Raw genomic sequence first — 19397 nt, forward strand, 5'->3', positions numbered from 1 at the left:
AATTATTAAAAGAATACATTGGCATCGTGTTCTGATACATTCTAAAAGGTCAAATGTCTAGCTAGTCGGGAAGTTAGTTAAAAATCGATTACAAGATTTGTACTGGACAAACAACCACCGGACAAACAAGAATACGAGCTAATAAAAACGTTGTAATATACATATATATATTTTTAAATCATAATATTCGATCCGAAGAAGATCATATTATTGGCCTCTACAGAGTGGGGATTTGTATTAACAAATTTTTGTTTTTTACGAGAAATGGGTATTATCCATTTGTTCAACCTATTAGGTTTATATTCTGACTTCAAACACACATTGAAAAACAATATGTGTGTTTGCCAAACGTAAGATTCGAACCTGGGGCACATTTCATTATAAGCCAACGCGTTACCCGCTCGGTCATCGTGAGTAAGGATACAGATGGTTATTGTCCCAATAAACCATTAATTAAAATTATTCAAGTAAACTGTAATAACTATAAGGGTTATATTATATGGAATAAATATTATCACACGAAGCAGAAATGATACATTGCCTGTCGGAAGCCCTTATCAGTAATCAACAGTCAAACTTTTTCAATAGATAAAAAGTTTCAATTTATTGTAATGATAAATATGCTAACTTGGTCACAAAATTATCACGTCCAGTATTATTTATAAACCACTGTGGGAATAGTAGTTACAAATTTATGAGTACTGAGTTTTTGTAAGTGAAAATTTAGTGTTTGTAACGAGTTATTTATTTATCATGTTAATATTAATATTATTACACGTTTTTGCCAAACTATTAGTTATTATTTATTAAATCATTTGAATATGTGAATATAAAATATAATCCGTGTTTGTTAATTTGTTAATTCTATGAATTAAATTTTATAAAGATTTAATTTTCATCAGTTTTAAGTTTGATTGATAATAAAATGACTAAACATATAGAAAATGTTTAATACTTGTGATGACAACTTGAGCTAATGTAAAATTTGCACATAGCAGTATTGAATTATACTAAAACCCAAGTGTAATAATAAAGGTTGTCAATACTTACTATCTATTATGTATATACTATCTAATTATGTGAAATATTTTATCTATTTTATTTAGAATAAAACAATCAAATAACTCTCCGTATAAAATTATTTTCTAAAAAATATCATTCCTTTATCTAACTAACTATATTAAAATATTATATATACCTACTTGGCGAGTAAACAAAATTAGTTATTACGAAATTATTAATAAATCTTTAAATATATAGTAAATTTTTTTTAAGTAGATTATATTCACATATTATTATGTACTAGATAAATTTAGTTTAGAGTTAAAAATGCGTATATCTACCTTTATTTTATAATATTAATTAATTTATATTTTCCAGGTGTCGTTGAGAAATATAATATTTCAATAAACGTGAATTATGTGTTTTTAAAGATGGGGGTTAATAAAAGACTTGTGACATGTTTTATTTTGTGGATTTCTTCACATACGGCTAGTGGAGCCTACAATTTTACGGATGAAAGTGAGTACTTAAACTAAAAAAAATTAGTCCTTGTTCTTTGATTTATAAGAAAACACCCACCTTTGTAAAAGAATCAAATCAGTTTCTAAAAACTAGAAAACGTCAATCAACTGTTTGTTTGACGGGAATAAAATTTTATAAAATAATAAAAAAGTGCTTTTATTTTAGATACAACAATTGATAATTAGAAATAATTTTTAAATAAATAAGTAGTAATTATTATAGTAGATATTTATCTTATAGTAATTTTGCATGAATCCGATATGTACATACTTGCATTTTTTATATGTTTATTAATCATGCGTACTTATTGCTCTCACATTAAAATATAATATAGATTCATTTTGTATTTTTATCTTAACATGAAAACTTAGGTAAATATGAACCTACAGTAATAATTATAAAACATTTGTATTGATATAATGTCTATCAAATTCAAATAAAACATCGTTTTATTGAGATAAAATATGATATATTATGTCGAATGAGTGCCAATATATTTTTTTTATTCTTACAAATTCCGTGTAATTGGTTGATAAAAACTTCGATAAATAAACGATCGTTTTGTGATTTTACTTGATATAGATCGTATAGAAAAAATGTATTTACTTAAATTAAATGGAACGTTTCAAGTCAGCATTTTTTAGGAAATATAAAAAAATGTGTACATAAAGCTCAATCTCTTGCGACGTTATCAATAAATTAATTAAAAATTAATAACTTCTTGTGGTTCTACTGCAAAAAAAATGCATATGGAAGATATTTAATCAAATAAAAAATTGAGTGATTTGTATTGCAACTTAGATTGTGGGTGTTATAATAATACTAATATTTTTGAAGATGATTCATAAAATCAAACTTGTTTATTTTAATAATTTTCTTTAGGGATATTCCTTGTAAATTAATGTAACGTGAACGTGATGTTTATTCAACCCTTTCTTTTGATCAACATGATGGATTTCATATTGCGTAAGACGGTTCGCCCCAACAGTGGGATACGCCTACATCATGATGATACAACCGAACTATGCGAAGAAAAACTGTGCGATTTGGAGTATGTAAATAACGCAGTCGCGTTTGACTCGACGATCGAACAATTGGAGGTAACCGTGAACAGGCTAGCCGCGAACTCAAAACGTGTGGGTCTTCATCTGAATTCGGCTAAGACCAAATCCATGTGCAGTGTTGCATGCATCGACGCCGACACTTCACGGGTTTCCGGTCTGCCCGTCGAGATGGTGTCCAGGTTCAAATACTTGGGTGCCACGGTTGCCGAAAATGGTGGTATTTCTAGTGAGCTTAGAATCCGCATGAGTTTGGCGGGCTCTGCGTTCAACCAACTTGGAGTCGCATGGAGGTCAAGGCTGTAACCTGTGAGGACCAAATGTCGTTTGCTTAACGCGTGCGTGCTACTTGTACTCTTGTATGGCTGTGAGACATGGCATCTTACTAAGCTTCAAGAGTCTTGGCTTTTGAGCTTTGAAAATCGATGTCTCCGCCGAATCTTAGGGGTGCATTGGTACGACCGCGTTACAAATACCTAAGTTCATGAGCAGATACAGCAGCCTTTGGTGATTGAGGTTATCATGAAGAGATGCTTTAAATTTGTGGAAAAAAGTTATTAGGATAGTATTACGTATCTCTAAAAAGAAAGATCAGCCATAATAATTCCAATGTTATTTTTTACAGTGGCATCAAAATGCAAGCCATATTACTGTCACAGTGGCTACAGTTATCCCAACATGTTCGAAATTTTGGGAGGCACATCTCAGCCAGACCTTAAGCTGGAAATGCATATTGCAATAAAAGGAGTAAGCGATGGACATATTTTGTTGAGCCCTGTTGCAAATCCTGGTTCGGCAGAACCTGTTTATGAATTTGGTGAGTTAATTATTTTTAACATACGTAAATTGAAAACACCTCGTATATACCTATAACCAGTTAAATCTTCAAAAAAAACACGATGCCCAAGAGGACATGCACCCGTATCCACTGGATTTGTACCTATGTACTTTATTAATTAAGTCACGGGCGTCTTATGTAATTACGGAAAAATTAACTAGTAGTTTTTTTTAAATATTGAAGTGCTTATCAAATTACGTTAATTTTTGGCTTTTGGCTTTTTTATTTTAAATCAAGATTTTTAACTTTAACAATATTATTAATAATTTTATAAACTATTTTTTATTGAAAGATTCCCTACTTTTAAGTAACATATTTCATATTAAACACACATATTTTGAAAACACCTCAAATAATATAAGCACATTGAATGTAGGTATTATCACGGTTTTAGCTCAAGTTTCTGGGTATACGAGATGTAAGAGAAGAGGATTATTAAATGGAATAAAAAGAAAATTTTACATAAAAACTTACGAGATTTTAATTTAGTTTATTGTTTTTTTAAAAAAGATAAAAGTATTGACAAATTTATTGCAATTTTAGTCGTGGGTGCAGGTGCAAACACTTTCACAGAACTTAGAAGAATGAAACAAAAATTTGGGAAAATGAATCAGATGACAAAAAACATTTTATCACCGGAAAAGTATACCGCATTTTGGATTAAGATTACAAAAGGTGAGTGTTTTTTTTAACGAAGTTAATATTACTGAAATGTATATTAAAATAAAATATAATTATAATTAAAATAAAATTACAAAGTTTTTAAAGTCTTTTTCCACTACAAAATTCAATCAACATCGAACAAGACAAGTATCTATAATGACATAAATGCATCTGAGCTATCTTATTACGTTAATTTATAGATCCCTTTACTGCATAGTATCGCAAAATTTTATTTTTCTTCCTGGTACTAAAATCTTATCTGGTACATTTCTTGTGTGTTTGAACATGTACCTAACCGAAATTTTTTTATTTTTTTTAAACGGTACATGTTCAAACACGCGCGTTAACATCGTTTTACTCCCTACTTAAATTATAGTTTGTCAATTTATGGCTACGGCCGTATGTTGTAGCTTAACCACTGGGGAATGCCAAAAGAAATGGCATATTTCAAAAAAACACTACCGTATTCTTAGGTCGATAATTATTATAAAGCAATCATTATTCATAGCATGTATATCACACTTAAATAGTCAAAGACATAGTTTATAATTAGTATCATTAGAATTATCTTCAAATGTGTTAATCTTGCCCATTTTTTGAATAATAAAATGCCCAATTCTTGTCAAATTTGGGATCAGAGAGATTATCAATATATTTTTTTATCGTAAATATTTCACTATAATAATGTCAATATAAATTATACTGAGAGTTTTATAAATGCGTTTAAAAAATAATAAACGTAAAAAATCTTAACACCACTGCACATTTATGTACTGAAATATGACTATATTCTAAAATATTTGAGGCGAGAGGCTTAAAAGAATACTATTTTATGTACTAAAAATACTTTATGCAGTCACTAAATGTTTAAAATAAATATAAAAGATAATAAGGCTTCCAAATTATATAAATAGATTATCTACAACGTTTAAGGTATGTCCAGGATCATGCTTTTAAAATAGAACAAAAGCTCCATTTTGACCTACGCTGAGCATGTCCCCCCTTTTAATTATTTTAAATGTATGATTATTGCGCTTCACATTTTTAGCTTCACGATAGTGTTAATTCTGTAAAGATGTACTGATAAAATACCGTTGTTCTGGCGTGGATTAGTTACATTGCCTAATAATATTATGCATAATTTTGTGGATATGGAATACTAAATGTTTATAAAATAGTTGTTATGAGACAGCTAGCTATCACCTCGCTAGATTTTTCTGGCTGCTTGGCATCCTAATAAAATACAGATAGATTTTAGTAAAATTATGAAATGAATCTAATAATCAATAAATTAAAATATTCAATAGATGCCTGATTAATTTATAGTATGTATTTTGGGTGACAGCATGGTTTTTTTTATTAGTATGAATTTTTGCTAAATTTGACGTAATTTATTTATAGAAAGATAGTTTTAATTTCGTACATTTAGATTATTCCAGCAAAAATATTACTTTTTCAATAGAGTTATATGAGGAATAGGACAACTGGACGCCAAGACAATTAGACGCCACACTGTTGTAGACACGTATACAGAACTTAGACCAGGAATTTTAATCAGTTTCTAGATTGATACTACTTAGTAGTTTTAATTCATTTTACTCTTAAAATAATGTTTTTTTATTGCAGATTGACAATTACCATGCCTAAGACTTTATATAAATAAAAAACTACTTTTTTCGTTGGAACTTAAACATGTGTATGCATAAATCATTATTTACGTGTGCATATTTAAATTCTCACCAAGTATTATAATATAATATAATAATTTAAATATAAAAAATAATATATAATATATTTTTAAAAAGTACCCATAAGTACCTAACGTCTATTTAATTTCGAATTGCGTGGCGTCCAGTTGTCCCGGCGCCAAATCGTCCTAGACCTGTTATATGCCATCATACTATTATTCCATTATAATATTTTTATCACAGGCTAAAATCAAACAAAATTTATCACCAGAAGTGTTAAAATTGAATTTTCTCTATAAATATTAGCATAGTGCCCCAATATGAATAATAAATATTCTCCAATATGACTTACTTGAAATTCGAGAAAATGTAGTCTCCAAAATACGGTAGGTAGCTATCTATCTATCTACCTCATAATGATTATGGCATCTTTGTAAAAATTGACTATTTATTTTGTTTATAAGAGTGCATTTTACACGGAGGTGATTAAATAGTCTGATGAAAATAGCTTATAAAATAATAATTTAATGTTTTATTTATCGATTATGCAATAAATTAATAACAGTCATAATGAGTAAAATACCTGGTGAACAATGGCGGTGTTTTTTCTTCGTGTTATATTCTATTGTTTTTGGTTGCTATGGTTTCCTGATCTCTTATTTTCCGCCTGTTGACGGTGTTGCCATCTCTGCTGCCATAAACTAAACACATGCTTACCATAATGTGTTATAAAACTACAATATAATAATTACAAGATAAAAAGATCTTTTTATATACAACGTTTTTAAATTTTCTGTTGAATCATATACACTTGATTTGACTAGCTTAAACGAACAAAAAAAATTGTATATGATAGAAATAATACTGAAATGTCATTTTGACACTCATTTGATTTCCATAGTAACGCACGTCTATATTAATATTTAGTTGTTAGGACCCTAGCAATGAATAATAGTGGATTGAATTACGGATTTCTTCCGAAATAACTTTTCATACAAAACAGAATTAACTGAAAATGAATTTAATTCTACTTAAAAATGGCTAAAAGTAATAAAAAATGTATTGGCTTCGTGTTCTAATATATTCTAAAAGTTTCAAATGTCTAGCTAGTCGGGAAGTTAGTTAAAAATCGATTGCAAGATTTGTACCGAACAAACAACCACCAGACAAATAAGAATATGACCTAATAAAAACGTTGGAAAATGAGACGAAATATTCCAATTTTATATAATTTATAGTGATAATTATAAACATTGTGAATTAATTACGTATATAAGATATCAAATAAATTCTATAAGCAGAATGTATAACAATATCTATGAATTATTCTGACAGCTTGAATTTTTCTTTATTTGAAAGTTTTTACTTTATGCGTGAAAAATAAACAAAAGCGGCGTTTTCTATATAAATAACAGACCTATATTTCTATGTTGTCTACCATTGTCTACATTGTCTATCAGTGATGCACCTAGTGAAATAATAATTTTGATGGAGATGTGATTAAAAATGCAGTTTTTAATAAGTTTCTAAAATGTTGTCCGCCCCATAATTGTCAGCTTACACCATTATTAGAAATATATTCTCGAATATGAAGAAGAGAGGTAAGTATATTAATCCTTATTAGAGGCATAACAATCATTTTTTACATTCGATATTTTAGAATATGTTTGATTCAATTTGAAGAAATTTTGGAAGTGTATAAATTAAAGTAAAGGTGTTAAAAATCAACAAGTGGCATTTAGATAATAAATTAGTATATTATAAAGATTTATGAGTAATACTTTTAATAAGAATTCTGTTATACTAATTAAATAATGAAAATATAATAAACACCTTTCAGATGGTGCCGTGTCTATTGGACGAGAAGGAAGTGATTTAGCTTTGGTGAGCTACGGAGATCCAATGCCTTTAGATGTAAAATACTTCAGCTTTGCTGGATGGACTGGAGTTGACCTGAGGGTTTTATACGATTGCCCATCACCGACTGACGGAACACCTGAGGGTAACATAATACACTTATTTTTATTAGACTTTCGCACACGCCAAAAATGAGTGTGTGTTTTAACTAGTATATCAAAAAGTAAAATCTGAGCAGGTTTTATAGTAATAAATTGAATACGTGTATTAAATAAGGCTCTAAGTACCAAAAAGTAGTATTGCCTGTAGTTACAAAATACCGAGTCATTGCAGTAAAATTTCATGAAGCAGACCTTTTGAAAAATGTAGTTTTACAGTGTGAAGCAATCACGGCAGATTCTATAATTTTAGGTATTAAGAACTCGCAAGTGTCAACACACCATCGTCAGCTATTTTATATTGAATGCCGTCGACTACTGCAGTGCTACTTACACCATTATAAGTAAAACACGCCAATGGACATACAACGTCGACAGGTTTAATTATTTTGCTATGTTTTTTTGACTTGCTTGAGGCACTTAGACTATAGTTGAAGTTATTGGCGTTGGTATGTAGAATATTTTTCTATAAAAATGACAGTTTCTATTAATTTGGTACTTAGCGCCTAAATTAATACACGTATTCAATTATGCAATTTAATAAATTCTAGTAATTAAGCTCTTTTTAAGGAATTGAGAAAGTTTTTTGCAAAATAATATTGTAGATAATATTTTAAATAAATTATTGTTGTATTGAAAGTACATACATATTAATAAGAACATTATAATATAATGAAATATTATTCATTAAATATACGTTCATAATTAGAAATAGTCTCAGATACATGAATAGTAATCAAAAAATACTATAAAATAACTAACTGTATTGAATGGGACATCAACACACATTCATCACTATTAGGCGGTAAAATTTACCGATTGAGTTACTGATAGGTACAATGGCAAACCACGCAGAAATATTTTAACAGAGACACTATATTCCAGTGTGTAACAAGGTGCATCCAAATACTTTCCCGGTCACTTGCTTTGATATCGCAGGAGGCACAGAAAGGGTCGGCAAATCAGCTATATAACATACTACTTGACATTCAGTTATTATTAAATTCAGCTCAGTCTAGTATCTAGCTTGCTTAGTTCTGAATATTAGCTTTCCTCGACTTCTGAAAACGGTTACGCTGTATTCATTAGTTCTATTACAGTCAAGCGAACTAGTAGATTGAATTAGGTACATTATCCGATTCGCCGTCTGCATTATAGTATACCCAGATTATATTGATAATTACCATTGTAAACTTATTTATCCGTAATACTTAGTCATACTAGCTACGACCACAATTATGGTGGCTCTCGTGGTGCAGTGGGTAAGGCATTGGCCTTCCACCCGAGAGTTCTGGGTTCGATTCCCGGTCATGACAAAAACATTTATGTGTTTTTCTCAAAGCCTGGGTGTTTGTGATTGTTCAAAATTACTAACAACCACCTTGTACGAAAAAGCAAGGACATGGTTATTAATAATTCTAAAAAAGAAAAAAAAAGACCACAATTACGATATCTCTATATGAATTAGAGGTGGACGAATAAAGCAACACAGCTTCTTTCCGGATTGGTGGTGTTGGCTAAATTTGAAATCAACATAATACAAAAATTATTTTTAGAAGTCGCCTGAATTCGGATATGCTATATGCTTTGATCCGGTGAAGATATTAATAACCATGTTGATCTGTTTAAAATCTGCAACAAACGAGTTTATATGCATAAAAATCACTACATATTCTAACGTAAACGGTGTATAATGTTAAAAATAATAATAATTTATATGAATAATTATATTTTTTACAGATTCAGCATTTGTGGATCCAGTAAAAACTGCAGTACAGCGCCTCAAAGCAGATTTGATGAAAGATTATGACCGATATTCGATTCCTAAGTTAACTAATCGAGACTTGATTGTCCTGAATCTAATTTACAGAGCTGGAAGAGTATCGTTTGATGTTGCTAAATCAGTTCTAGATGCCAAAGGTGCTTTGGCAATGGTGAGTTAAAAAGTATAGTACATTTTACTCATAGTTACAGATAATTAATATTGTTATTAATTCTACAGCTTTCATAAAAGAATATTAACAGGTGTTATCCGGGAGAATGAATGCACCATAAAAGAGAAAGAAAAATATACTGATATAAATTAAAAAATCATTTTTCAAAACACTTGCCCTACTATGTGCCAAAATGTCAAACTATAAAAATATAATTAATTTCTGTGAGTAAAACTTACTCAGTGAATGAAAACATAATTTTGTATGTAATAATATAATATCATGCATAAATACATAGGCCATCGGCATAATATATAAATTAGGGCTCGTATTTTGTGCATTGCGACATTGCTTGTCAACATATAACATCATCTAAATAATAAAATGTTTCGAATTTATTTATCCAATATTGTTTATTAACATATTAATATAAATAATTTTACAAAATAAAATTTTAAAAAGTTTATAACACGGAGGCAAGAAAAAACAAAAAAAAATACTTATAAAATAATATGAAACAAGAAAATATAAGAAACATTAGAAAAATAGTATAAAGAGTAAATCCAAAAAATATAATCTACGCTGAATGAGCTAAGTAGACCCAAGTTTAAGAACTAATAAAAACACATCTAGTTAGATACGATATAATATAAAAACGCAACTGATAATACTTTGCTTAAATTCAAATATCTTGAAAAGTAGATCTATAAATTAACTAATTAATTAACCAACACCACATTGACTGCGATAAATTCAGTTCCATTTTTATTATTTAATTAATAACTAACAATGCTGCTATCACGATTAAAATCTATTGGGGCTTAGATAAAAGATGATGCACGTCCGGTATATATTATATTGATATGGTAAGTAGAGTAGCACTGATAGAACTATATATTTAATATATAAAAATCAATATTTGTTTGTTTGTTCGTATTTTATGCACTGCCTAACCGTTCATCCGATTGCGATAAAACTTTGTCAACTTATTGCTTGCACTTGCACAAAGGTTATTGGCTATATCTTACAAAATATAAAAATGTCTGACTGTCTATCTGTCCCATATGCGTTCTTATACCATTCATCCGATTGCGATGGAACTTTCGTCAGTTGTTGTGCCAATACTCGTGAAGGTTTCTGAATTAGTACAACCATCTTATTTGTCTTTTTCTTCAATCTATCTTTTATTCGTATGGTTCTTATACCATTCATCCAATTGCGATGAAACTTTTGTCAGTTATTGTGCGGACACCTGCGGAGGTTCCTAAATTAGTATTATATAAAGTACAAAGTTTGTTGTTTGTTTGTTCAATCCAATTTTGAATTTTTTACTACATCTTAATACTATTAATAACGTTTGCGTAAATATCAAAGATAAATATAACCACGAAGCGACTCTGTGCGAAGCCGGGTACTTCAGCTAGAAAAAAATACAAAGTTTGTTCCATCCAATTTTGAATTTTTTACTTAATAACGTTTGCATATTTTGGATTCGATTTTAATTTAGTGTTCTTTTGTTTGACCTATACTCTTATTATAATTAATTTCATATAGCCATATTCTACGAGTATTACATATATATTTTAATATTAAAAAGATAATTACTTATTATTATTTTTTAAATATCTAAGATAAATGTATCCACGAAGCGACCCTGTGCGAAGCCGGGTACTTCAGCTTGTATTATATAAATATAAGTACCATTTGGATCCAAAAAAGTGTAATTTTATTATTGTATCAGATATTCTGCTGATGCTTCAGTTATTTCAATCTCCCGTGATGTGTATTGTAGATATTCTCTGATACATAGGCACCACGAAAAAAATTTTGGTGTAAATTAATGTAAAATCTTTGATTACCCCGAAAGAGTTGTCAAATAAAACCGCGTAATCAACGCAATACAGGTAGTACAGTTTCACTGTGGGGTGACAAGTTTGTCTCTATTGTACACAATATAATATAAATTAATTAAGTAAAATTTTTAAAATTATTGAAGGTATTGTAAAGTGTTTGGCCAACCCCTTGTAATGCATATATTATTTCCCACGTAGGTACCGATATTAATTTTTGTTGATATATTTATATTATTATGAATAACTAGATTCATTCAATAATAATCAATGCTGTTCAATTAAAATTTATAGTTCTGATACCAGTTACACTATCAAGTTACTTCCTATCCACTGGGGTGAATCATTACCACACTAGAATTGCAATCTCGGTGTGCAAATTTTGTAATAAACTATCGGTGTGCAATTACCTCTCTATCGCACCCGTTTTAATTTCGTATCTGGCGTCACGCTTTGCCCGCTTTGTGCATCTTATTCCAGCGTTGAGGCAATCACAATAACGTGTGGTCCAATGAACCGAACACCGTAGGGTTGGAAAGCGTTATACCATTGATGGAGTAACGCGGCCCAGACGAGAACGTGTTCTCCATACCAAGAAGGGTATCAATTTTCCTGGAATTGATTTATTATATGTAGTATTTTAGAGGCAATATTGTGTCAAAAGACATTGAGATATTAAACTTTTTCAAATAATTTTAAGTAGGTAATACTTAATATTTAATCATACGTTCACTGTACTTAATTGATAATTTTGATGACATATTGTTTTTATAGTAATTTTGATAAAATTATTAATAATAAATAATTTCATACAAGTCCTAGATACGTCTACCCACAAACAAAAATAACCATTTGTATAAAAAAAAATTAGGCATCATGTTTTTTTATCCTGCTCCGGATAGACAATATGTAAAAATACACACATGTGTTGGATTTTTTAACTGTTTCATCGGAAGTAGTGACGCAATTTTATAATTTCGTTTTACTTTCTACAATAAAATAATATATAACAATAAAATAATTTCTACTATAAAAAGTAAGCCACTCCGACGGGGAATCGAACCCCTATATCTACCGGGCTTACGTCTCATCCATCGCATTTACCAATATGCTACGCAGTGACATACTAATTACGACAAATTTTAACTATTGGTCAATTTTAATACCTACTCATCAGCATTCCTCCAAATGTGTTTTTAAAAATGATGTATGTTCAATAATTAGAATGATACATTTTTAAATCTTGTGAATTATTCGTTGAATAAAAAAATAGTTCATTATAAATTATATGCTAATTTTTAAAAAAAATATTTATATTTTTTAGTAAATATGAAAATTTCATATAACTAATTAATATAATATGTGACATATACAAGTCGTTATCTCACCAGAATAATAGTGTACTTAAAAATATGTAGAGTAATGTTTACATACCTAAAACTATGAATAGTACTCATAGGCATCTATTCTTTGATTTAAATACGCACTTTAGAAATCCAACTAATTTTCGTATTTTACTAATGATTTAAATGATCACATGCAGAGGCAGTTTGACTGATGTATAGGCTCAAGGATTTAATTGATTTTTAGGGCACACATAATAAAAAATTAAATCAAATTTAATTTTTTACGAGTATCTCAAATAATTAGTAAGGTCGACAAAATCTGTAATTAGTTTGTTAGGTAAGCCAGCATTATAAACCATTCAGGCTTTTGACCGACTGCACAACAATCCTCTAGGATCTCTATCCCGCGGCCTCTCTCTCCGGTTGGGCACGCTCAGCCTCTTCGCATCCCTTTTGACATTATCCGCTCATCTCCTCCAAGGGCAGCCCAAGGCATACATAGCTTCTTATGTGAAACGTCTATCTAAGATTTTGCGCCATCAAGGCATTGACTATTTTGGGCTTAAATTGTTCGCACAGCTCAGCATTAGTTTTTTACGTTCTAAGTATTTATCGGAAAATTTCATTTTCGAACTTTTGGATAACCTTCTCTTGTTTCACTGTTGTGCTCTGGGCTTTACAACCATACAGCGTGATTGGACTCTTTTGTGTGATCAACGCTGCATTTCCACAACTATGTAGTATGCTGATAAATTCGAGGTTAATCTCATTCTTTTGAGAGATGGTGGTACCCAAGTACTGAAAAACAGAATTGTTATCGAATGCCAAATTACACAAAAAAGGTTTCCTGGGTGTATTCTTCCACTACACTCTTCAGTACTTTTCAATATCTTTAGATTTATTAGTTTTACCGCATCCTAGTAAGTAGTGAAAACATTTCGTATGCATGATTATTTTTTTAATGTAGTTTAAATAATAAGTACTCGAATCATATTAAAAAAATATATTGCACCTCTTTTCTGGGGCGTACTTCTATATCACGTGTACCAATCTGACAAAATCTTTACGTAGATACGTACCTACATCTGTTTCATATAATATTATTTTTTCGTAATTCACTTCAGCTTGAGAGAACAATAGATATTTTGGACGTTTTGTAGGCACCTTTGCAAACTTTATGATGAAGTGACTGTTTCATAATAGGTTTCATGTAAAACCGCTCTTGATTATACGAGCAATGCAGTATACTATAACTATAAATAGTATACCGTATAGGACTTACTATTATTATGACGTTACAATATTACATTGTTTTTTTAATTGAGAATTCATTGCGAGTAATACTTTTAATTATCGTCTATTTAGATAGATTCATCCGCCTTCTTTACTATATCATTTAATATTATTATAGTATATCTATCTATACTAATCTCACGAAAAATAGATATTTAAAAAAAATTAAGGTATCTACAAAATTTTATTGATTTAAAAAATACTATAAATTTTAGTAGAAAACTATTTTATAATATTATAAAGAAAACAAAGTTATTTTTTCTGACATTTGTATTTCTTTTCAGAACAAATATTTTGAATTGCGAGTAACACAGGAAAACATTGACATAGTAAATTTATACAAAATTCAACACCCTCATGAAAAACTATTATTTTAGGGTAAAAAATACCAGCTCAAAATAAATAAGACAATTATTTGGAAAGGTATAACAATACTGTTGAATGTTAACATAGTTAATTATTTTTACAAGAAGTAGGTGTAGTTAATAGATTAACTAAAATAATAAGAGACTCTGTAATCACTCTGTACTTACTATTTCAAGTGATTTTTTCTCTATGTACCGACAGTGAAACTAATCTTCTTGCTGTTTTCCTACTTTATTGTTTGACGGCCCTTAAAAGCGTTATAAAAAATTTACGACCTTCGCAAACATCAAAGAGAATAGAAATAAAAACAAGAAACTGCCTCTTCTGAATCATAAGTTTCCCTTTGTCTGATGGCTTTTATGTTATTTTCATTAGATGACCAAAACAGGGGCTTTGACTTATTAGATAACGCACTTGATTTCTTCGTTAAACTTTTTTATGAAGAATAAAAATGTTAACTATTTTATCGGGAGCCTTTTCGGCTTTAAAAACTCAATGTTTAGAAAGGGTCATGAGAAAGCTATGCTACCAACATTAATATTGGATGAAAAAATGTGTATTTTTTTTCATGTTGTTTAATACACAGTAAAATTCGTAATGATTAGTATATTTTACACATAACTGTAAGTATTAGAAGAGGAGAGTATGTCGGCAAAAATATGTGTTGAAAAGAGCCGAGCCATGTTTATACTTCACATTGGAATATTTTTAATGTCATTCGTAATTTTTATTCAAATTCAGTTTTTGTATCTTAATTTTCTGTGTTTTATACGAATATTACCTTTGTTGCTTTTAATAAAACGTTTTTAAATTAAAAATCTACTTTACTATTACAATGTTTCTTTAATATGTTCCATAAATAGACATATACATAAAAAAATTGAAAATTTGTCAATGCGTCTTTCTATTTGTTTACTAATGAAAGTGGATTTACAAGCAGATGTTAATTATTGTTTTCTGAAAAAGAAGCAGTGGGTCAAATAAATAAGTTTGCAAATCTCTGATTAAAAAAATCTTTAAACAATGTATTCTATCGAAAGTGCTTAACCAAAAAAAGGTTTTATTATGTGCTCATTTACTACAATACTTTAATTCGTTCCCACGGTGACCAAGTCGGTTTAATGTCCGTCTCTTAGGGAGAGAGTTGTCTGTGGCTGGCAAAAAGTGGATATCGGTATTATAATAATATACGTTTGATCTAGTGAAAGAACCTAATATGTTAATGGCAAATGATCAAAATATGTGGGAAGATTGTTTAATAATATTCATACTTTTGATTTAGCCAAGAACTATATAGTAGGCATGTGCAATTTTAAGTAGGCTATAATTCAGTATCAAATATGAAAACTAGAAATGACGTACTACTTTTTCGCATCGTCAATATTTAACTTGAATACACATGTTTCAATACTTATCTTAGGATACTGAAGCGTTACAAATAATACATTTTTACTTATTTTACAGACAAAAGGAAATATTTTAAACTCCCATTCGTTTTGAAAATGATAAGTTTTGATCCTCTTTTATGCACTCATTGATCAATTATTTGTCTACCCTTCTGCATGATTATAATAGTATTTCTTAGTTTAAAACACAAGAGTTGACATATTTTCTTTTTCTCACTCTTGTGAGAGACCGTGAGAGAAGCAAATGATATGAACTGGTCATATGGTTTTTTTGTGGTTAATTTAAAAACAGTGTTGACGTTAGCTATTCAAAGAAATACAATTAAGAATGGTTAATGCTTCCACATTACTACTTTTTAACGAAACAATTCAGCCTATAGTATAAATAACCAAAATCTATCCTATTATCAACGCGTTGGACATGCTGCCAGATGTATAAAACTATTTGGTTTTTTTTTTATTATTCGTTTTTGTGTATCTCACTAGTAAGTATCGTGAAATTTTAAATGTACTACATAGTTATCTATGTAACAATCCATGTATTTTGTCGTCCGCATAAGTAATATAAATTTCTAGAGGATTGTAATGTTCATAAATTAGTTAAACTATTGCTTTAGTAAACAAAATTGCTCTTCATTTGATATTCGATGTTTCTACTAAGAATGACCGTTTCCAATTTACTGTTTGTTTTATACCGACAACGTGACAAATAAATTGCAGAACTCTTGGAACACACATTTTAAAGAAGTCGCCATTTTGAATAATTATTAGTAAGATTTTGAATTATTTTCCGTATTGGATATTTGATTTCTTAATATATTTTTTTCTAGACTTGGATAGACCAAAAATTAAGATGGAATCCAGAAGACTTTGATGATCTTAATAGTATACAATTTGGTCATGATGAAGTGTGGATTCCAGAATTAATGATTTATGAGTAAGTACAAAATAAAATATTTAAATCCAGTTTTTTCGTTCTGTTCGTTCAGTGGATTAATGGGCAGAATGTATGCATGTTTCAATTCTACGATGAATAGATCCAAACCATAAAATCAATAGTTTGAGCAAATGACAATTATTAAATTTACAAAAAATCAACAAAAGCACACATGCATTGTAAAATTATAAGTAGTAATTTCATTTATTTGTCAAGTTTATACCTACATGTCTACAATTCAAATAAGTACAAATTTTAGTTATTATTAAATAGTGAACATTACAAATTATTAATTTAAGATGTTCATTATATGATATTTAGAAACAAAGTAATATTATTATAACAGTATTATATAAAAAAAAATTGATCAGTATTAAACAGTAGAAAAGTGTAAATACAAAAAAAATATAAATTAGATAGGTACAAAAAATTATACTGAATGAGCTAAGCAAGTATTATTTTAAGAATTTATAAAACAGTGCCCACTTATACTCATCCTCATGGAGGTGGTATATGTTAATATCCGAAGTGATTTAGTTGAACAGAGTTATTACCCTCCCAGTTGGCATTACCAAAAGCAGGTTATTTCTGCGCCTTGGGAGACCAAACAACTGATGCTCCCAATTTCTAAGATTGTTATTAGGGACACACAGGTCAATACTACCAAGAATGGCAGAATTCTCATTTTCACCGCGTATAAAGTGGACAAAATACGTGGCCAAATATAAATAATATCGTCTAGTGTTTAAGATACAGTATGTAAGCATACCTAAGAGGAAGCCAGTTGAATAAAGCCACGGATAGTATCAAAACAACCTCAAATAAAGGAGTCTCAAAAAATTATTTTGAACTCGCTCCACCAAGAGGTCGTATTTCAACTGATGCGGGGCACGATTGACCTACTATCAAGCCAATTTCTAATTAAGGAGTTATAGAGAATTTTTAATACCTACCGTCATATCCGAAAAGACCCGGGAAGAACCCAATATTTGTAGTGCCTTTTTACAAATGACAGCGTTTACCACCACTTACTATTTAAAACATGTAGATTTCTTATCTAGTCAGTCCAAGCCATCATACATAGACGTCTTTTAAATTTAAACTAACAATAGATATTATTAGTCAATGTTATATATACATGTTATAACATATAAAATATCGTGTGGTGTTCAGAATTATAAATTAAAACTTTCCAAAAACCTATTATACTTAAAAAAATATATAAAAGAAACTTCGGACTCGCAACCTTCAACGAAGCAAGTGATAACTTCACGTTGAGCATTTGTATAAGGTTTTATAATATTGAAATTATATCTGTAATAGATATCTGTATACAAATAAAAAATCTTACTGTTCATAAAAATATTTTTTATTACAATATATTTGTTTAAAATACATATCTTTATTTTTAGTTCAGCATCGATTCATTTGTTAGCAATGGAGAAAAAGAATCCTATAGTTGCCTTATCAGATGGTCGAGTGGTGGCGTCGTATAGAGTGACAACGAAAACACGGTGTTCACCAGGACCTAACATGATTCACTGGCCCAAAGATGACCACAACTGTGTTATACGATTAGGACTGTGGTCTCAATATGCCATGATTGAATTGAAACTGATCAGCGACATTGAATTTAAGGATTTGCCAGATCCGGTTGAGTATTTGATATTCTTTAAAACATTTTATCATAATTTATTATTGTACTACATATTTCTATTTTGGTGCTTTCCTGTTGTCTTTTGCAACTTAGTTTTATGGTACATAAATAATGATTGACCATATCAGTCAAATGCATACGCAAATGGATCATCTACTCGCAATTGAATATTGTCTTATTTTTTGCAGTATTTAATACTTAATAACGTCTGTTAGTACGGATTGTAGTGTCATTTATAGAGTTTTTAATAACTGGAAAACAATTAGAGGGTAAAAAATTAATACAAGTGACATATTATAAAAATGAATTAGAAGCAGTTGTATGATTAATAAAATAATTGATTAGAAAAGGCATTCAAACGTGAAATTGCGTTTTGTAACTTTTAACACCACAAATCCTTGTGGGTATATTGCTGTTATTATTTTCATGGCTTTGTATTATATTTAAATATTTTTGTTTTATTTTTCTACTCTTTCAAATATTAAAAGTACTTAAACTTATATGTTATTTGAGTAGTATGTGACAATGAACTATTTACAATAAAAACTAATCGAGATAAATTTTAATGGATTTAAAAAGATAAAAACAGTTATATGTAGACTTTATAATCGAATATTTAACTTAAAAGTCGATTAACTTACCCTGGTTTGATCCTTTGAATTATAAATCATAACAAATACTTAAAATGTTTAGTTATATGTGTACTTATTTTGTAAAATAAGTAGAATGAAACGAATAATTAAACATTTATTACCATTAGTATTATTTCTAATAAAATATCCCGTGAATCCATAAATTTAGTGTAATTAAAAAGGTAAT

At 29.3% G+C, this 19397-nt stretch overlaps 1 protein-coding gene across 2 annotated transcripts in view; it reads left to right on the forward strand.

The window, feature by feature from the left end:
- Nucleotides 1-651: 651 nt before the first annotated feature.
- The window catches only part of LOC147075020 (acetylcholine receptor subunit alpha-like), a 52920-nt gene continuing 34174 nt past the window's right edge, over nt 652-19397 (forward strand). The window contains exons 1-8 of one of the 2 annotated variants that reach the window (XM_085942852.1): nt 652-711; nt 1381-1521; nt 3211-3402; nt 3967-4098; nt 7615-7776; nt 9530-9723; nt 16815-16921; nt 18334-18574. In XM_085942852.1, coding sequence (XP_085798978.1) covers nt 1434-1521; nt 3211-3402; nt 3967-4098; nt 7615-7776; nt 9530-9723; nt 16815-16921; nt 18334-18574 — 1116 coding nt within the window. In that variant the 5' untranslated portion in view covers nt 652-711; nt 1381-1433. The other variant, XM_085942853.1, reaches the window with a different exon arrangement.

The sequence above is a fragment of the Rhyacophila brunnea genome, unplaced genomic scaffold, assembly GCF_057557595.1.
Source record: "Rhyacophila brunnea isolate RB1 unplaced genomic scaffold, BYU_Rbru_1.0 scaffold_15, whole genome shotgun sequence".
In the NCBI taxonomy this organism is placed as follows: domain Eukaryota; kingdom Metazoa; phylum Arthropoda; class Insecta; order Trichoptera; family Rhyacophilidae; genus Rhyacophila; species Rhyacophila brunnea.